The sequence below is a fragment of the Sorex araneus genome, chromosome 1, assembly GCF_027595985.1.
Source record: "Sorex araneus isolate mSorAra2 chromosome 1, mSorAra2.pri, whole genome shotgun sequence".
Classification (NCBI taxonomy): domain Eukaryota; kingdom Metazoa; phylum Chordata; class Mammalia; order Eulipotyphla; family Soricidae; genus Sorex; species Sorex araneus.
This window is the reverse complement of record NC_073302.1, coordinates 376,261,683-376,283,344: the sequence shown is the minus strand read 5'-3', so window position 1 is coordinate 376,283,344 and position 21,662 is coordinate 376,261,683. Positions and strand designations below refer to the sequence as shown.

The following is a 21,662-nucleotide window of genomic DNA, read 5'->3' as shown; positions in this document are numbered from 1 at the left end:
TTATCTAGCATCTGCCCCTAGCAGGTAGGCTTGAATGGTGCTGGGAAATTTCGAGCAAAACATAATGACCCAAATTAGAGAGTATTGGGGAAATTGTTTGTCATTTAGAGGCAGGGTGAGGACTGGGATGTGGGTGGTGGAAAATATGCACTGGTGGAGGGATGGGTGTTCTATCATTTTATGGCTGAATCTCAAACATGAAAGCTTTGTGACACTATCTCACATTGATGCAATTAAAAAACAAAAGCAATGTAGAGTTCATGCCCAATTCAATAAGTTTAATCAGTGGCTGAATAAATAGCAGTACTCCTACATTATTATTTTTTTTAAAAAAAGAATAGCTGTCATATTCTTACTGGGTTACTTAAAGATAGGAAACTCTCTAAAATATAAACAAAGCGTATTATAGCACCTCACTATTCAAATTAACTGGCAATTTTCAAGCACAAATGTATTTTATTCAGATAAAATAGATTATTTCAAAGCAAGCCTCTAGGAACAAAAATGAATCTTTTTCTTGTCTTTTATACAGGCTAAGTTGACTGAAAGATTTTACTATAGAAAAAAAAATATCAAAGGTAAGTTGGAAAAGAATGTAATGTTAGAACTAATCCCGAAAACATCATTAAGCACTTATATTTTAAAATGTGAAGGCCCACTTTTGAAAATGAGTCTATCTTTAAAATTTTTGTTTGTTTTTTGGGCCACATAGAGCTGCTTTCTTCTGGCTCTGCACTGAGGACCCACACCTGGTAAGCCTGGGAGACCATATTTGGTACCAGGGATAAAACCCTCGTTGGTCCCACACAAATCAAATGCCCTGTCATCTGCAGTATCTCTAATTTACTAATGTGAATTTGCTTAATAAAATATTGCTGCATGAAGGTTACAAAGTTTGCTATAAAAATATTTTAAAGTACATCTATTCAAAAATTTTTATTCCAAACTAAGTAAAGGGCAACATTTTTTCAGTTTTCAGTGGAGAACAAGTTATGGCTACTTGCCCTTTTTATACATTTAAACTAGATTTAATTTGTACTTGTTAACTGACATCTTTTATTTAGTACTTACCTTCTGGTATTAAAAGAGGATTTATGATTTTAAATTTTTGCAAAAACCACCTGACTGGTACAGCTCTCAAAGATCTAGAAATTATTTAAACAGACAATATATAAAAATAATATTTCCTTCTTTCTCAAAACCCAAAGACATTATTGCTTCATTTAAATTTTTTTGGAAAAATTTTCATTCTAAGTCATTTGAGATTAATTTATAGAAAAAGTATAAAAAACTAGGAACCTTAATTTCTTTATCTAAGTAAGAATACTTTTTCCATTTTAAATACAATAATCTTAAGTTCTGATACCATGCTTTAAAACCAGAACAATTAAAACTCATTCAGAGAAAAATCTGTAGTATGATGAGGATATTTAATTGACTACATGGGGAAAATTGTTTAAGTGAATAAAAATATTATATAAAATGAGAAAGTAGGAAACACATTATTCACAACTTTATATAGTTTATTATTTTACTTAGGGCATAATAGTACTAATGTAATTATTTTATTTTATAGGTTACAGAGTCTGTGGTGAAAATTAATCATGTAGAAGCTGTGAATTCATTTTGAAAACAAAACTTGCTCCATGTGTGACTGCTCTGTGAGACATGTCTCATCATTTAATAAAAAGCATAGCAAACAGGTTTAACTCTGATTTTCTTAGTGTATTGTCCAACTTTTGTTTGTGGTTTAATCAAATTATTTGTGGTGCAAAGCATCAAACCTAAGGTCTAACATATGCATGAAAAGCTTACTCTAACGCTGATCAATATTTTTGGACCTCAATTACTTATTTAATGAAAAATTTAAGAATTTTACTTATAAGTGTGCAAATAATTAAACTTCTCTTTTCTCTTTTCTCTGCCTATGCTTAGATGATAGAACTCTAGACCTCTCTAGCCCTGTGACCTCCAACCTTTCCTGAGTCCTTTCCGGAGTTTTTATGGCCAAATCATGTAAATATGACTCTGAGGTGTTCTGTGCTTTTATTTATCACGGTCCCTCTCTCACGAGTATAAAGTGGAATTTTCAAGAGGCTGTTTGTATTTATCATGGCAACAGAAATGGAGAAGCATATCTAATTACCCAGTTGTTTTATAAGAGTCTGGATGGTAAAGTGATTGGGCACAATGTAAAACAATGCCATCTTTTAAAATTATGTTTTTGAAGAAAATCATTTGAATTAAAATGTTATCCTTGCTGCTAACATGTAATATGTTGATTATAGTTACTTTCCAAATGGCACATCTTGGGGCTGGATAGTACAGCAGATAGGATGCTTGCCTCCACCTGACTGACCCAGGTTCAATCCCTGGCATTCCATATGGTCACCCCTGCCACTGGGAGGAGTAATTTCTTAGTATAGAGTCAGAAGTAACCCCTGAGCATAGCTGAGTATGGCCCAAAACAAACAAAAAACAAGCAAAAAACAAATGGTGCATCTTTAATATCATACATATAAATTGATATAAATTTAGAAAACACAAGTTTTTAGATACACATATTTTTCCTCCAGATTTTTACCTTTATTTTGCATTTATAAAATGTAAATTGAGGCTAAATTGAGGCAACTAGGAGGGAGGAGGTTGAGTCAGGTGTCACTATATTAACTGTTACACACTGATGAAACAAAACAAAGGTAGACTAAATTATTTTTATTTACATTTATAAGGGTAGCAGACATTTACAAGAAAGTAAATGTTTCTGTGTTAGGATTAGAAATACACTATACTGGGGCTGGCGCGGTAGCACAGGGGGTGTTTGCATTGCATGCGGCCGACCTGGGTTCGATTCCCAGCATCACATATGGTATCTCTAGCACCACCAGGAGTAATTCCTGAGTGCAGAACCAGGAGTAACCCCTCTGCATCGATGGGTGTGATCCGAAAAACAAAGAAAAAACTATATCATGAAAACCTCCAAACTGCCAACATCTCTCTACCACAATCCACTGGTCCTTTTTAGAAACCTTTCTCTACCCTTGGCAATTTCGATTCTGTGATCAGATTTTAAGGGTTTGTTTTCATTGGATAGGCTATGTCCTTACTTTGTTTCTTTATATCACTGTATCACTCTATCACTGTCATCCCTTTGCTCATCGATTTGCTCAAGTGGGCACCAGTAACATCTGAGTCTCTACTTGTTGTCACTGTTTTTGACATATTGAATACGCCATGGGTAGCTTGCCAGACCTGCTGTGTGGGTGAGATTCTGTAGCTTGCCGGGCTCTCCAAGAAGGGCAGAGGAATCAAACCCAGGTCGGCCGCGTGCAAGGCAAATGCCCTACCCACTATGAAATTGTGTAATTACTATTATCTATATTCTGTTCTTCTTCAGACTTTGTTTAGCATGACACCTCTGGTTTCAAATTCCTTAATAATTATTTGTGTCTGTTTATTGGGCCCACATCTAGTCATGCTCAATAGTTTACTCCTGTCATTGCGCTAAGGGTCACCTCTGGTGTGTTCAGGAGACCATACGGGATGAGAGGGATCAAAACCAGGTTGACTACAAGACAGGAAAACACCTTGTCTGCTGTACTATCACTCTGGCACCGTCAATGATTTTTTGAAGAATTCAGTAATGTCTATATTTCAAAGAGCTCAGAACTCTTCATTCCAGCTACAAGAGGGCCTTTGATTATTCTAACCGATGTGTATCACATTCTCCCTGTACTTCGACCTCTGCATTTGCTCTTTTCCTTATTGCTGTATCAACTCTGCAACACTATTTAATTTCCCATTTTAGACTTCGATGGTAAAAAACATGATTTCTGATTTCTTTTTCAGACCGAATGAGACTGACACAATTAATAATAACAAGTATAGGGGTATTAGACATTTATAAAAACTACCCATATTAGAGAATCAAACATCTATAAAGTGTTTGAAATTTCATCAAATATATTTTTAAAAATCCCTAAAACTCTAGGCTAAACTTAAAAATCTGAAGCTGTGCTATTGCTCCAGCTCTGAGCTTGGTTGGGGGGGAGAGGGTGCATTCTGGGTGTGAGTGCCTAGCTACTGGAAAATGGGGAATCTGGGTGGAAGGGGCCAGGTCTCCATCTGAGCAGCCTTGGAGATCTCGATCCTGGGTCCTGCACAGATTTATTAGAATAAATCCTTTTATTTTAAATTGAATCATCAGGAGACCAAGGAAACCCAGGTCTGTTCTAACTCTAGGGCAGGGCAGGGTTCCTGTTCATGGGCCTGTAAGCCAGAATGCAGCGTGTGCAAGTAACAGTGAGTTACCCCTGCAACCACCTCAGGAGCCACACAGCAGTACCACCAAAACACGCAGGAGAGGCTCTGCGGGCCTTCTCGGCCCACCTAGACTCCAGAGCAAGTCCCCACGAACACTCTACAGTGAACTCACAGTGGAGTGTGCCAATGGCCTCGGTTTCTGCTCTGGAAAAGTCTAAAAAGGTTTGACTCACTAAGCCAGCAGCTGTCAAGAGCTCTGGCTTCAGAACCTCTTTAAAGACCACTGGGCTGGAGCGACAGTCGGGAGAAGTGGTATTGCCTCGCAGGCACCTGACCTCCGTTACATCCCTGGAATCCATCGAGTAACCAGCCTATTAGGAGTAACCCCTGAGTGCAGAGTCTGGAGGAAGCCCCCCCAAAATTACTGAGGACCCCAAAAGAGGTTCTGACTTTTGTGGGTTCTATTATTTAGTATTCACCTCATTAGAAATAAAAATAAAAAGGTATTAGTTTGGGGCCAGAGCAATAGTATAGTGGGCAGAGCGTTTGCCTTGCACTGGGCTGACCCGGGTCCAATCCCGGCCTCCCATATAGTGCAGAGCCAGGAATAACCCCCGAGCATCACTGGGTGTGACCCAAAATGCAAAATAAATAAATAAAAATAAGGTATTAGTTTAAAAATAGTAGCATATTGACTATTGTGAACATAAAATATTTTCATGGAAAAGAAGTAGCCCTGTTTTACATGTTAGAAAAATCCTTTAACACCTAAGAAACAAGAGAGGTGTTTTCCTACCTGCATGCACATTAAATCTGTCTCGATACTTTGTCTTGAAGTTTCTGTAGAAAATCCGACCTCACACAGTGAATAGTCTCATTAGATCCTTAGGAATATTATCTCCGTGTTCCACTGGACACTAATAGTTTTCTCTACTTTCTAGATATATCTTTGTGAGTATATTTTTACATATAATGTCATCTATATCTAGATATTAAAGATGTGTCTATAGATTTGATGGCAAGATAACATAAAATGATTGCCTAGGGGCTGGAGTGGATACAGTGGGTATGTCACTTGCCTTACGAGCAGCTGATATGAATTGCCTGCCAGGAGCAATGTCTTAGCACAGACAGAGCCAGGAGTAAGCCCTGAAAGCGCTGGTGTAAGCCCAAAACAAGATACAAGATTATCTAAACTTTGACTCCTATGATGAATGAAAAATGACAGATAAGAATAAAGTATTTTCTATAACTTTTAGCAATAGATTATATTGGCTATATTTTAAATATAATCTTAGTGCAATAAACACTGCTACAAAGGGGATTTAATTTTAATTTTTTGGTTTATAATACCATTAATAGTGATTTCTGTGAACTTAAAACCACACCCATCACTGTGCACCATCTCCCTCCCCCAAACACCCCACCCTGATAACATCTCCCCCCCCCATAATTGTTTGGATCAGTTCTCTCATTTTGTTTCCTTTGGACCTTAGAAAAGCAATATTAAACCAACTCAGGTCTTCTCTTATAAAGAAGGTGACACCTTTGAACTTTGTTCTATATATTCATGTACATTTTGTTTTAAAGTAAATGCTTAAACTTACCGCCCGAAAGGAGAGCAGGTTTATTCTTTACCATTGGACTAGAGTGAGGAAACTTGTTGCTAAATGACATGAAAAGGTGGGCTGTGAAATCATCAGGGAGCTCCGCTTCAAGGAATGTCTTCATAAATAGCTTGAAACCTTCAAAATCTATTGTCTGAAAAAAATACATATAGTTTTCAATTATAATTTTAATACATATCTGTTCAAAGTCATCAGCAGTAGAAATCGTCTCCTATGGTTTTCTACACAACTCTACAAAAATACAAGCAAATGTTTGAGAAATCGTTTGGGATATCTGAGGCTAAGGCTGCCTTTGGAGAGCTAGGGCTTACCTGTGTTGGTGTGGCATGGAAAGGGATGGGATGGGGCGGGGTTCCAGGAAGACATGTCTATTCCCAGGGTGTCTGTATGACTTTAGAGACTCTGTGACATTTTGTTTTCTTCTCTGCAATTTGGAAATAATAGACTCACAAGTCTCCAACTTCAGGTTAAAAAAACTGATCAATTGAGGTGAATCAGCAAGTGCTACTACAAATAGAGTAGGCATTCTGAAACAGTGCAGTATCTCATCTCTTTTCCTGTATATCATGATAGATACTGCTTTCGACCCTTTGTTTGGTAAAACAAATACAAATTTTTAAAAATGTAAAATTGGTTACTACCACAGTTTCAACTAACACCAAGATAAACTGAAATGAAATTCCAAAGTGAAATATAAAGATTTCTACGCAGATTTTCCAAATAAAACCTATTTCATGATCCTTATGTCCCCTTAGTCACTGCAGACAGGGGTATATTTATTTGGAGAGAATTGTTGATTCATTGAAAATCTCCATGCTCACTTGGGGAAATGGTTATGGAAGTCACCTAAATAACCTGAAGTGAATCAGCTGGTTTCATAAGAACCACCAGATCTTCTTTTCTGCCAGCAATTGAGAAGAGGAAGCCAGAATCTGATTCTGAGGAATCTGACTTTGGGAATTTGAGTACAAGAGTACAGGTATTTGGGTCAAAGTCAAATTAATTGAATCATATTTGGCTTCACAAATACGTCTAGCAACTGCAGAGAAAATGCACAAATATTTCCTGGGAAATAGAAATAGTCTATGTAGAAAATAAAGCAGTGAATCTGTGTTGGTTCTTATTTACTAAACCATTTGAGGGAACTTAACAAGAAATGGGATACAGACATCAGCCCAAATTAAGAAATACAAGATCGACAAGTCTCATAAAACACACATGCAGAGCACTTTATTTCTAGTAAAAAAAAATGTCAGATGGAAATTTTTTACTTAAATAAATCTAAAAATAGAGCAAGGATATAATTTTCCCAACATTTTCTCAACTGCCTCTGGTAAATGAAAATAAAATTAAATCCTAAAATAGACATCTTAGAGTAAAAAGTTTTTATTTCTTTTTGTAATAATTCTGGGGAAAGGTGGAAGAGATAAATCAATTTTATCATTGTATTATTTTTAAGAAATCAAAATTAGAACATAGTATTTAGAAAAAAATCATGGAAATATTAGATTACATTACAATTAATGATATATACTATGCATTGTTATGCAACAATTATAATCTCAAGACAATGAAAAAAGGAAGTACAAAACTTCACTTTTTTATTAGTAGTTCAAAAATCCTTTATACACCTTAATCTTATATTTTAAAATTAGTTTAGTCTTGTCTCAGGTTTTCCAAAGAGTACCTTGAACACTTCTACCAATGGAAGTCAAAAGATTTCATTTATTCTAATAATTAATATTTAGTTAAAATACTAAAATATTATTGGTTTATATGACTTGTAATTATGAACAACATAAGACTTCAGGAGATTATTACAGATATGAGACATGCTTCCAAAATGAACTTGTCATAACAAATAAAGTCAAATTTCAACATATGCAGCTGTGGAAAACAATCAGACTACTAAATTCGTATCAAGATATTCTTGCTAACAATGTGTTTCAAAAATCTAGTTTCCAGTTGTTCAATCCTGAAAGATAATCTCTCAAATATCTAAAGACTTATGTGAAACCAGCAAAGCCTCTATTACAATTCATTGCTACAGTAATTAAAAGCAAGTTTACTTATATTATTTCTTCCATCTCTGCACTAAGGATTTTGTAGTCCTAATAGTATCTGGCAACATAACAGATGATAAGAGCATGGTTTTGTTATCAGACACCTTGATCAACTCTTGATGAAGCTCCTGATAGTTGGGCCAAGTGGACACTATAGTAAACTCTTTGTAATTAGAAGTTTTGTCTTTGAATCAGATCACAGTACCTACCTCATGGTTTCTTTGGTAGAATTTCAAATAGTCTTTAATGATGTCACAGATTCATTTACATGATATATTTTATTTTTGAAAACTGGTATAAAAAGAACAAAAAGCGCCCTCGGCCCAGATAAACCCGGAGCCGCTGAGCGCGAATCGGACCCTCTGCGGCGCTTAAAGACTTTGACTCCAAAGATGTAACACATTCGGGCATCCAGCGCAGCACCCGAGAGCAATGCATTGGGACACCAAACTGGGCTACAACTCGGTGCTGCTGGGGGTGGATTTTTTTTTCCTCCCCACCCTGTCTTCCTGCATGGAAAGCGGCGGGCTGGCGGCACCATGTGGCAGGCGCCATCTTCTGATTCCAGACCCACAGGTATTCGGATTTTACTTTGGGGGCTCCCAGGAACTCATGGGAAGGGGGCGTAACCGGCACGCCCTCGGCCCAGATAAACCCGGAGCCGCTGAGCGCGAATCGGACCCTCTGCGCCTAAAGACTTTGAATTCAGAGACTTCTTACAGCAATGCACTGGGACTGTGAGCTGGGCTATGCAATTTCTGGCAGAATTCTCCCTGGACTTTATACAGAAATCCAAAACCGCGCGGACGCTGCCGCGTCCGAGCGACTTAACATTTATAATTGTTCAGCAATGTGAATCGGTTCCATTTGAACAGGTCTGACTTGGGGGGGAAACTCCAAATAATAACAGTAAGTTTTTGTTGAAAATATTGAAGGTTTTTAATGTAGCAGCCACCTCTGGACTGTGAACTAAGCAAAAGCCTCACGCTGGCCGACGTGGCGTGGCGTACACCATACTATGAGGCGCAGGAAGGGGGATGAGGGGGAAAAAGAAAAAAAAAAGGGAAAAGGAAAAAGAGAAAAAAAAAGAGAGAGAGAGAGTTATGTCAACTATAGTGAGTTTTGTGTTGAATTATGGAATGTAATCAAGGTAAAGAAAAAATGAAGTGAAATTCATTAGTTAAACAGTAGGGGGTAGGGGGTGGGGGCGGGGGGTATACTGGGGTTTCTGGTGGTGGAATATGGGCACTGGTGAAGGGATGGGTGTTTGAATATTGTATAACTGACATATAAACCTGAGAACTTTGTAACTTTCCACACGGTGATTTAATAAAAATTAAAAAAAAAAAAAAAGAATTTGTGACAAAAAGAAAAAAAAAAGAACAAAAAGGTAGGATTGCTAAAGAATTTCTAAGGTCTAGGGGAGGGTAATTTTGGAATATGATTTTTTTCTTTGGGCGTTCACATCTAGCTGTGCTTGGGGGCTACTCCCAGACCTGGGCTTAGAACTGAGCTATGAAAGTGCTCAGAATATCTTATGCTGTGCCAGAGATTGAACATTGTCTGGTCACATGCAAGAAGTCAAGCACTGGAACTCCAGTACTATCTCTCCAGCCCATAGAATGATGTTTTAAAGAAATAATTTTAAGCAAAGACTAACTTGTCTCCTTAGGAAACTAACAGCCACCAACAAACAAATTCAATACAAGCATTTCGGAGTAAAATCATTATGTTTCATATGGCAATAGCTCTCACTTGTACCTGAATCATTTGGGACAAGTAACTTAATTCATTCAAAACAATACTCTGCCATATACCAATAGGGCAATTTTTATAGAGTTTTATATAACCCTTACTAGAGTTTTATATATAATTCTATTTAGATATCAGTGCCTAAGATTTAAGAATGGTAATAAGAAAAGTATCATACCCCCATAAAATAAGGAAAATATTAAGTATATGTTTTCTTCCTAAAAAGGATATGTTCCACTTTAAGACTGCTTTCATTTGTCAGAACTTTATGAATATTATTGAAAGTTTGTTCAGTAATCAAGACAAGAAGGTTCAAAGCATTAATTTTCTCCATATCAAATCATACTTTTAGAGACTTTGCCTAAATATTTTTATAAATCTCTATAAAACATACCATGTAACTATGGGAAAAGGGTATGTAAAAATATAAAGCAAAAAGCATAAATATAGAGAAACACTCATTTGAGGTTAGATGGAATTCTTATTATCTTAATATATCTTTCTTTTGCTTTATACAGAAAACTGGAAAATAAAACACACCATCCCAAACTAAACCTCCATTTTCTGTGTATTAGCAGCTATTTTGATATGACAGCTCTATATCAGGAAATACTGACAAATAACTGGTTTTAGGCAGTAGGCAGGGAAAGACATTATCTTCCTTAAAATATAGAAAGCCTTTTATAGTCTTAAGACTAGAATAAAAATGTCCTCAGGTATTAACTATCTTCCTCTGAAACAATGCTTTTCAAAGAAATCTGAATTTACTACTGAAATTCTACTGATGATACAAATATCTATCTCCAGCATCTTTAAAGTGTTGTTGAAAACAACTATATTTCTTTAACATTTCCTGTAAATACACATTACATTCAATTTTGTGAAGTCTGGATTTCTTTAAAGCTCAAAGCTATTTGCATCAGTCCAATTTATTGAAAATGCTTCTAATATGCCTTCAGTATCTTATCTAGAAACCCATCTCTTTCATTTATTCATATTTAAAGATATTTACTTAGGGTCATTGGAACACACATGGCTAACTCGGCTTACTCCTGGCTCTGTGCTCCGGGATCAGTTCTAAAAGAGGAACATTTGTGTTGCTGAAGATCGAACCCAGTTTGGCAGTGCAGTGTGTAAGGAAAATGTCTCTAACTGCTCTACTATCACTCAGGCTCAGGTTTCTCACATTTCTTTGAGAATCTCACATTCTCCAAAAGAGAAATCATTGTTAAAAATGAATAATTTCCCCAATCTACTTTCTTATGTAATGATTTTAATAAACAACAACAAATTTAGGAATCAGATGCTGCCATAAAGTAGTATTTAAAACGGTTTTGAAGATTGTGGACTTTATAATAAAATGAGACTGTCAATGAAGAAATAATGTTGGGTAAAGTTTAATTAAATGAGTTTTTAAAAGTCAAATTGGCTGTAAGCTCAGATTCACGCATAGGCATTAATGTTTAAAAATTTTTATAATAGCTTTTTAATTTTTTTTTCTTAACAGACAAACTATTTAGGGATATAACATAGAGATCTGCAAAGGATACAGTCTGAGGGAGCTCAGTTGTTTCTGCCAAATAGGCATCAATTCAAAACACATTTCTATATGCCTTTCATTATTATATCTGACCATCTGGGTCCTTTGTTTTTCAATCCTTGTTAATTCTGAAAAAAAAAAATAACACTAGTATCCATCCAATTGATTCAAAGTGAATGAAAATAAATCCCATAATTATGTTATTAACTTGGCAGTCTCAGGATGATGATTTTTTATTTTTTCACCTTTAGAAAACCTTCCTTATATGCATTTTGTATTAGAAGTTAGGGTAAAGATATTGACTGGGGATGTTGGGCATTTATCTTCTAGTCAGAGGAAAAGGAAAACAAAAATGAATAGATTCAATGTCTAAAGGTAGTTAGAGCCTAGGAAAAATATACATTTAGAAGAAGTATTTATAGTTTATCAATATAGTCGGAGCTGCTGAAAAGGAAGCATTTGATAATTTGTTTTCCATTGCTGAGAATGAAGAGATATGTTCGATTTTAGGAGGGAGAAACTCCAAATAATAATAATGAGGGTTTCTTTTTGTTGAAATATTGAATGTAATCAAAGTAAAGTGAAAGTAAAGTGAAATTTATCAGTTACATAGGTGGGGTGGGGGGTTGGGGAGGTAGTGGGGCTAGGGGAAGGTATACTGTGATTCTTGGTGGTGGAAATATGTGCACTGGTGAAGGGATGGGTGTTCGAGCACTGTATAACTGGGACTTAAACCTGGAAGCTTTGTAACTTTCCACATGGTGATTCAATGAAAGAATAAATTTTAAAAAAATAAATAAAATGTGAAATCACACACACACAAAAGGAAGTATTTATAATTTATAATCATATGTTTAGAAAATTAGTTTTGTTTTCAACAAAGAATTAAAAAAATGAGGGAGAAAACAGTATAAATATTGAGAAAGAAGATTTCAGAATAAATAAACAGATAGTGCAAATGCCCAGAGATATAAGAATGAATAAACCTTTGAGGAATGTCTACAGGAGTGAGTAAAGAGGAGAATGAGAATTAGATGACTATGAGAAAAGACAAAGACAAAAGATGAGAGATCTGTGGACTGAAGGAAATGCAAATGATGTAGAGAATTCGACCATTAATAATTGCAATAAAAGGAACAGTCCTGATGAGCTTAAAGCAGAAATCAGAAAATCACACTTCTCTTAACGAAATCAAGTAATTTTGGTAACACTTCTTTCAATTAGACAAAAGATAGTTCATGTTTAATTTTCACATTTTGTTTCTCATTAAACAAATATGTAATAGCTAAATATCCTTCAATTGAATCAATGAAGTATTATATATCAAAAGTATGAACAAAACAATGACTTTAACACACTTAACTACAAGTATAAACTGAGTGCCTATTATGTGCAAAATGCTCGAAGTTCAAAGTGACTAACTGGGGACCTTGGCTACCAACATAGAAGGTACTGGTAGAATATAGACTGCATGGAATAGGGCAAAAGGGGGAGAAGAGGTTTTAACTCCTAGTTAGATTGTTTAAGAAATTTTTTAAATGAATTAAATAATAAACTATATAGAGTGTTTAAGGACTACATTTCAAAGTTGTCTGTTTTATTAAACTACTGGGAGTCACTAGTTTATTTTCCAAAAATGTTTGACCATTTTAAGAATACTTATCTGCAAAGATGCAAATAGAAACAACTGGTGTAGCTGTATAAATCTCAAATATTTTCCTATCTTAAAACTTATGTTTATTACAGATGTTTAGGGAAAAATAGACCAACAATAACTATAATTATCAAAATATTGGAAATAGTCACATCTTTAAGATTTCAACTTAGGGTTAGATGTAAAAGACAACTTACAGATTCTGGGTATTTTCAAACATGTAGTATGAAATACTACCTGAAAAATACATGTGATAGTGTATTTTTGTAAATGTTATGATTTGATCAATAGTGTGATACATAGTGCCTTCAGAAAGCTATTTTAATAATTTAATCATGACTTGATGCAAATAATTAACCTCATAAGCTTCTATGTAAATATTTTTTCCAACCGTTGGATATGGTTCCATTCTATGCTATAGTAATTCTCTCAGAATCAGGGAAAAATAAAAAGAAAACCATTAAATCACACATTGAAATAAATGTTATTATATGTTTCAACAATTATTGATACATGGTCAAAATTAGACTACAAAAAGAAGTGTTGTGGGAATTTTATTATTTATTTTGTTGTGCTGTCAAACCAATGATCTGGCAGTAAGTTTGTGACTATGGAAGATAACAGAAATTGTTCTTACATCACAGTCAGAAGAAAAGAATCAATAAACTGGCTAACATTTTATTCATATTTCTTGCTAAGTATTGTCCTGGCACTTATGAGTTGTGGGAGCTGGAAAAAAATACAACAGTTGCAACCACATACTAGCAGGACAGGAATCTAAATTGTCACCAGGCTTTGCAGAAGAAACAGACCACCTGCATAGAATCTATTTGTGTCAGATGATAAAAATAAATTATTTTAGAGTTTAAGAACTCTGAGAGTTCCATTTATTCACTTTTAATATGAGAAATATGAGACTCAGAAAATCAAGTTAGAGAATTAGTTGGGTATAAGGCAGAGTCTCATGTTTACCTTTCATATATATTACTCAAGTTATCTATGAAATCATGCTAGTTGCTAAGTAGTGATCATAGTCACTGCCTTAAAACACAAACTCAACACCTTTTGTTAGCCATGGAATCAGTTACTTTAAAAACCCCTTTAAAATTACTATTCTAAATAATTTAACAAGGTCAGTAGTTTTGTACCTGAAGAATATTAGGATTGGTAATATATTAAAACACTAAACAGTAGCAGATGTGGGCATCTGAACTCTATTTAGTTGCACTCCTAAAGCAATGTTTTCTCTTTTATTCTTTCTAGATATTTTCTTAGTGAGAAAGCCTGAATTTTGCTCTTAAAGAAAATTCTAGTTTATAATGAAATATTGTTTAAAATAGTGCTAAAAAATGTACCAGCAACAATACCCTCGCTAAACTGTACATCAGGCAGTGGGACTAGAAAATGTGCATTCTTAATTCTCATGTAACTTAAAAGATTGAATTCACTCATTGATCTGAGTATAAAAGACAATATCATTAATAGGAGATACAACAGAGAGAACTAAGTGCATATATAAAGATAGCCTCATTCAGGAATGAAAATATATCCTAATCCTGGACCCAGCATTACCTACTGTTGGAAATGTAAAGAAAATATCCAGGACTCACAGAACCTTAATAGATACTGAACACAGATAGAGCAATAAATGTGGATGCCTCCATGCCTTTTCCTTTCCATTTCTAGTCTTTGTATTCTGCAACTGATATAACTCACTTACTAACAAATATATATAGAACAAAGACTGAGAATGTGAAAAGAAATTTATGTGCTGATCCTGAGAAAGTCAGGGCCATCTACCATCAGTCTACTGGACATTATATTATACAGATATGAGTGTTTGTGGCTATAGATATCATCAAATGAACCTCAATAGCCAAGGCATAAAAACATAGACAATATCAAAGTGATAATTTGCTCTGAATTTGTGTCCTAAACAATAGATCCCTGCCACCCATCTTTGAAGGTACTAAGAACATTACACAAAAGTTATAGATGAAGTAATGGAAAGGTACCCTCTGAAACAGATGCTCATCACAAACAAACAATTGTTTCTATTGTCCCCTAGAAGACTGTAGTATGTAGTATTGTCTAAGACCATTCTGATGCAGTCATTCATCTTGCATCATGTTGGGCATGAAATTACAGAAATCTTGTGGACAAGAAACTGCTAGCACAGATAAGTATAGTTAAAAAACACTATAATTGTTCTTGATATTCATACATTTAAAGTGCAAATATACTAAACATAACAAAAATATTCATTGAAAGAACACAACAATGTTTTATAACTCTACCCACCGATCTGAACCAAAGAATTAAAACTTAATGTATCAAGTGGACTTTATTAGGAGAAATTAGCTGAAACAGGTAGGTTGCTCTTTTATGTCAGGAACATACCCGTAAAAATCAATAGCTTTTCTGATGTTTATTCTTCTGTCTCTGTACATACTGACAAACAACAGCAATGGCATTTGATGATCTCTGCGTTTAAATACAATTTCAAATCTTCCATCAAATATCATTAAACTTTCATTGTGTAAATTATTCTATTTAGATATGATTATGTATAATAGAACTAAGATGTCATTAAATTCCAGAGTCTAAAAAGTAGTACCCTATCCTGCTAATCTTTTTTGATGCCATAAAATATCAGCTCCAACATTTGAGACTGATTTGAACATATATTTATTTATACATTTATGAGCAATAGAGGTAATCCTGCATCTTACATGGAACTTACTGGTAGAGAAGAAAGATCAGTGACTTAGTTGAGAAATTCATGTCTTGTATTAGAATACAGAGGGAAATGACAGGTTTTAATAGAAAAGAAAATGTCTTACTTGGTTAAGAATGTCTTGTTTCTGTGCATGCAAGAAAAGAAAGAATACATGTGTTAATGGAAAAGAATTCATACTCATTATCTCATACCTTTGATAATGGAATAAATATCACATATACAGATTGCTTTTTAAGTATACTTTAGGTTTTATATGTTTAAATGTTACTTCAAAATAGAGCATCTATATCAGTTGCAAAACTGACAGAAACGCATAATTTTGAAATTAGGTTTCAAAACATTAGTGCAGTAATATTACATGCAAATTTGCCAAACTCATTATGTAAGCAATCCTATTCAATTTAGATAAAATACATTTCTCTGATTCTTTTTTTAAATATTGTTCAGGCTTTATATTTCATTCTGTGTCCTAATCAATGAACACAAGAGGAAAGGTCATCAGTCTCAAACTGGGATTTCAGGCAGTAACTAAGTTTTAATGATGCTAACTATCATTTTCTAGGTAGAAATAAATTTTTCTCATTTTGTCTCAGAGGTTGTTCTTTACATTGATTACAGAATCCTCTTTTGCTCAAGGGAATCTTGACCAAAAAGGAGTAGCATCCTTACTTATACAAAGGTGATATATGAGCATCCAGTACACTTTCTCTTTCCAAAATATTCCAGTTTTTTGACTTCTAGAAAGATAGTAATACATTGGGGATATCTGTTCTTCTTCTTTCAAGTATATAATATGTAAGTGCAATTATTTTCAATTAGCAGAATGTTTTTTGCTGAGAAAGCTAATACAATATTAAGTATCTTCCTTAATAGCATTTCATCATGAACTTTTTTTTGTTTTATTATGGTATGTAGCATAAATATTTTCTTTCTTATTTTTTTCAGAGGGGCAGGGGAGAGTTTCAGCCACTACAGGTAGTACTCAGGGTCTACTCCCCAGTCTGTACTTGAGGTGACACCTTACGTTTCTCTTGAGACCATGTAATGCTGGGAATTGAAACCAGGACTCTCACATGCAAAGCAAGAGTTGATCCATTAAACTTATTTATCAGTTTCTGGTAGAAATATTTAAAGAAATGTTCCATGAATAATGCATTCCTGCACAACATATTGGAAAATGGCATGAAAAAACAAAAATCTTTACCCCTTCTGGATTATACTTTGCAAGCACACCATTACCATGGAATTCTTCAAGAACATCTTTTAATTTCTTTGTAGAATCTACAAAAAATAGAAAAATACATTATTTTATATATGCCAATTGTGGTTACATAAAGCTGTTATAGAAACAATAACATTTTAAGATATAAATGATCACCCAACGAATGATTTTAAAACATCATGTTAAACCTTATCATTAATAAAGTTTATTTAATTGGAAAAACAATCACAAAATATGAAATGGAATGTATTATATTGAAGTATCTTCTTCATAAAGTCACTAAGTAAATAAATTAATATACAATACACTCTCATTTCAAAACCATATCTAAGCAAATAAAAATTTAGTTCAAATTTAGTTGTTGAATTTCATAATTTACAAAATTACTTTTTCATTATAACTCCATTAGTCCTGGAGGATTAATAAGAGAAACAATTATCTCAACTAACCCACAATATTAAATTTATGCAGAAGCAAACTATAGATACAGGAATTTTTTAGGAGGCCAATGCCTTATCCATTAGGCCACTGGGGCAGATATAGGAATTTTTTAGAGAATTTCCACAAATTCAAATTCAAATAAAGCCCAACACTTAGGTTTGTTTAATTTAATTCAGAAAAAAAGTCTAAAAGTTTTATCCATTCAGTAAATATGACAACAATAAAAATTAAGTTACAATTTCAAACTTTTAAAATTTTCTGAATAGAATGGTGAAAATTAATATTTAGTTATACTGGGAAATAATTTCATAAAAATCATTATTGCCATTATTATGTTAATATTTATACATATTACTATAAATGATTGAATTCCATCTACAAAATGAATGGTTCATAGTTATCAAAATATAAATTTCAGCCAATTATCTGACTTCCAATATATTACTTAGCTTTTAAAAATAATAAATATTTCTTACCTAAATTATCAAATTTAAGTCAGAGTGGTAATACAGATTTGGAAATAAAATATGTGAAATAAGCTGAAGATATTTTCCTTTCCATATGGCTGGAAAATTGGTTCCTACATGTGCATGTTATCACTGCTTTCATACCACTCAGTCAGTGACTTACAAATCAGCCAATGATACACCGTTATAATACTCAGTATAAGATGCATTTAGTGCACTATGCATCAAAATATACAGATTTATTTCTGTATATTGTGGATTTGGTAAGAGTTATGTTTGTGTGTTTGTATGTGAGTGTGAATCCACTTTAATGCAATTCACATAATGAAACATTTATTATTTGTTTTAGACACTGCGATTCACAATGCTGGTAACGATAGTTTCATGTATACAACATTCCAACACCAAACCATCTTCAGCCAAAGTGTCTACTTACCTACCCCACTGCCTCAGGGTCCCCCACCATATCCACTCAGGCAACCTTAAAATAAGTGCCAAAGAGCAGTTCTCAGCTACTGTTGCCTCTATCCATTTTTACTCCCTAACTTTATATCCTAACTTTAGCACAGCGGGTAGAGTTTTAGCCTTGCATGCGGTCGACCCAGGTTCGATTCCTCCATCCCTCTCAGAGAGACTGGCAAGCTACCAAGAGTATCCCGCCCACATAGCAGAGCCTGGCAAGCTACCCGTGGCATATTCAATATGCCAAAAACAGTAACAACAATTCTCAAGATGGAGATGTTACTGGTGCCCACTTGAGCAAATTGATGAACAACAGGATGACAGTGCTACAGTGCTACAACTTTATATCCTAGTTATAAGAGAAATCATTTCAAACTATACAATACAGTGTGTGTTTTGCATAAATTCACATTACTATTTAATATTTAACCACAGCCACTATCTAAATTCAGGATAATTCATAACTCAAGAAAAGGAACTAAAAAAAAAAAACTCCATAATCATCACCCATTTTCCCTCCCCTCTAATCCTTGACTGTGATTATTCATACTCTCTCTCTCCATATATATATATGTATATATATATACACACACATTTATTATACACACACATATATATGATTCTGCATATTCAACACAAATGTAATCATGTTCTATGTGTCTTTGTTGATTTTCATTTTGCAAAGTGTCTTCAGTATCTTGTATATATTAATATTTTAGTACTACATTACTTTAATATGCCATTTTGTCAACACTTGTTATTTCCCAATTTTAAATTATAGTTAACCAAGTGAATATGAAATGGTTTAATTAACATCTGGTTACCACTGGCTAATGCCTAATGATAATTAGCCTCTGTTATGTGTTTATTGACAATTTGTTTATTATTTTTGGACATATATCTAGTCAACTCTTTGATCTATTGTGTTGTCATTTTTTAAAGAACCTCTGCTTGTGTGTATGTACGTAGCTAAAACATCTGAAGTCTGTAACTTTCTCTTTCTGGATACATTTTAACAATTCCCATTTTGTTAAAGAGTTAATTTGTTATGTCAGGTCCTTAGAAAGATTGTATGCTATCCTGGGGAGAGAAATGTACATGTTCATTTTCACACAGCATTCATAATTATTATAAAACTGAAACAATAGAAGTACAATATATACGTGGATTTAATTAACCAATATATTACTAAATTATTATAAATTATAGTAATTGCCTTTACTTGTTCATGGAACAATTTATACTACTGCAGAGACCAAATACTTCCTGGTGGATAAAAAGATGTTATTATAAATGAGCAGAGTACCTCTGTCTTCTCTTGGCATAGAGATAAATGCACAATTCTTTTGTACATACCATTGGAGATGCACATATGTAGATTCACATATTAGAGAAAATAATATTCCAATAGACTATGGTTATTTTACCCAAATTTGAATTTGATAAAATGGCAGGTGAAATAGAAACAAGTTTTTCTTATACATATAAATCACAGAACTTGAATGATATTCCATAAAGATGAGCTCTTATTTCACACTTTATTTCACATCATCATCATATCTTGATGATGCATATTATAAGAAAAGGTAATATACCATTAATTATTTATGTCAGTTTTTAGTCATTCACTACTAGAAAATAATACTGAGATTATGTGAATAATACTGAGATATAATGAAAATAAATTAATAATGGAAATTAAAATTTATATATGTGTGTATGTGACTTTAATTTGCATGAACTCGAGTCACAATAATTACTTTATTTTGGGAAAATTTAAGAAGTTTTATTTTATTTCCACATGAATCACAAACTCTAGTTTCTTATTTTTTAAGTCTTAAGTTCTATTTCCCATATACTGATAATTGAGGTTTACAAACTATTCAATCACCAACTTGAAATTTCATTTGAAGACTAAGTCATTATTTTGTATTTCTATTCCTGTTTCAATAAAATTTCTAGGTCTAATCATTTCAGGATTGAGTCCTTGTCAAAATCAGCCAATATAGGAGATTTTGCAATAAAACACCAAAGGGTAACATATCCAACATGGCCCCATAACATTTAAAGAGAATTCCATTAAATTCACTGTCTGTAGCTCTGCTTTGACTTCTATATCATATAAAACTATGAAATTCCAACTTGTGAGTGTTCTTTGCCTGCACAGGAAAACACACATCTCCCTATTTTGGAATGAAGCTTCTTTCCTACGTTTATTTTTATTATCTATCTGTATAGAAATTACTATATTTTCTATTATTTAAGCACTGGGTGTTTGACCAAACAGTATTGAATAGTACAGTGTAGAAAGGATGCATGTCTGATGCATGTAGCACAAGACATTCACATAAAATGTGATTCTTAATATAATGTAAGATGAATGAAAGACATAGTTTGTATCATATTTCAACTAATATTAGAGTGTCAAGTAAGAGAGCACAGTGACAGATTCTGGGACTCTGGGAAATCCAGGCAGATAGCCAGGCGGGCAGGGAGCTGAGAGCTAGGAGATCAATTTACAGTTAATACGTATCTGTAATGGGATAATGTTCTAGTGTCCAGAATGATTGGCAACTGAAGTTCTAAGCTGTCAGCTTCGAAGCGCTGGTCTAGCCCCTGGAATAAAGAACTAGGGATATTCACTTCACAAAATATCAGTTCTCCTAGAAAGCAAGGAGGGCAGTGACTCGGGCAATCTCCAGTCAAGGCCTAATTCCAGAGGTATAGTTGCTTGATAGGCTAACAAGGCAATAGATAACACTTGCTGCCAGTGACTAGCTTATCCATTTTACAAGGAAGCAATTTAATGTGAATAACAGAGTGAATGGGTCATTTCCCTTCGTCTTTTCCATTACCATCAGAGGTGCCTAACAATTCAGGTATTTTGTGTCTGAAAGTGGAAACAGCTTTGCTCAGGAAGCAAATTTATATGCTGGGATAAACAGAGTTGGTGTGGATGGGATTAGAGAGAATAGATTTTCCTCTATAATTGAGCACAAATCACTTCAGAAGTCCTGTAAAGACCCGCTCCCTGCAAATCCTCTCATGGTTGGTGGTATCGTGTGACATACAAGGCCATCATAGTGAAACAAATTATATTTTGGCAATGTATGAACAAAACATTCTGGACATTAACACAATTTTTGAGAAAAAAAATTGGTTACACAATTCTGGAGTTAAAAAAATCAATAAACACATTTAACAACAGTTATAAAATAGAAGAATCCAGAGGATGGGAAATGCTACATTAAAATTTTAGGTTGTCTTATGTCTCTTTAAATATGTTAAATGAATTCCCTTTCTGATTGCATTGGCTCAAGTGTCCCAACACAAGCTACTTAGATTAATCACGAAAACCTCAGAGAGTATTGGAAAGATTTAAAGCCAAGGAGATTTGGACTTGAGAGCTGACTTCAGAATTTCTTGGCAG

At 34.0% G+C, this 21,662-nt stretch overlaps 1 protein-coding gene across 2 annotated transcripts in view; it reads right to left on the bottom strand.

Moving 5' to 3' along the window:
* DGKB (diacylglycerol kinase beta) overlaps window positions 1-21,662 on the bottom strand; it is a 743,388-nt gene that overhangs the window by 568,917 nt on the left and 152,809 nt on the right. Inside the window, exons 4-6 of one of the 2 annotated variants that reach the window (XM_055124198.1) lie at window positions 16,845-16,921; window positions 15,744-15,764; window positions 5,871-6,024 (exon numbers count right to left, since the gene is read on the bottom strand). In XM_055124198.1, the coding sequence (XP_054980173.1) occupies window positions 5,871-6,024; window positions 15,744-15,764; window positions 16,845-16,921 (252 nt within the window). The remainder of the gene's footprint in view (window positions 1-5,870; window positions 6,025-15,743; window positions 15,765-16,844; window positions 16,922-21,662) is intronic. The other variant, XM_055124199.1, reaches the window with a different exon arrangement.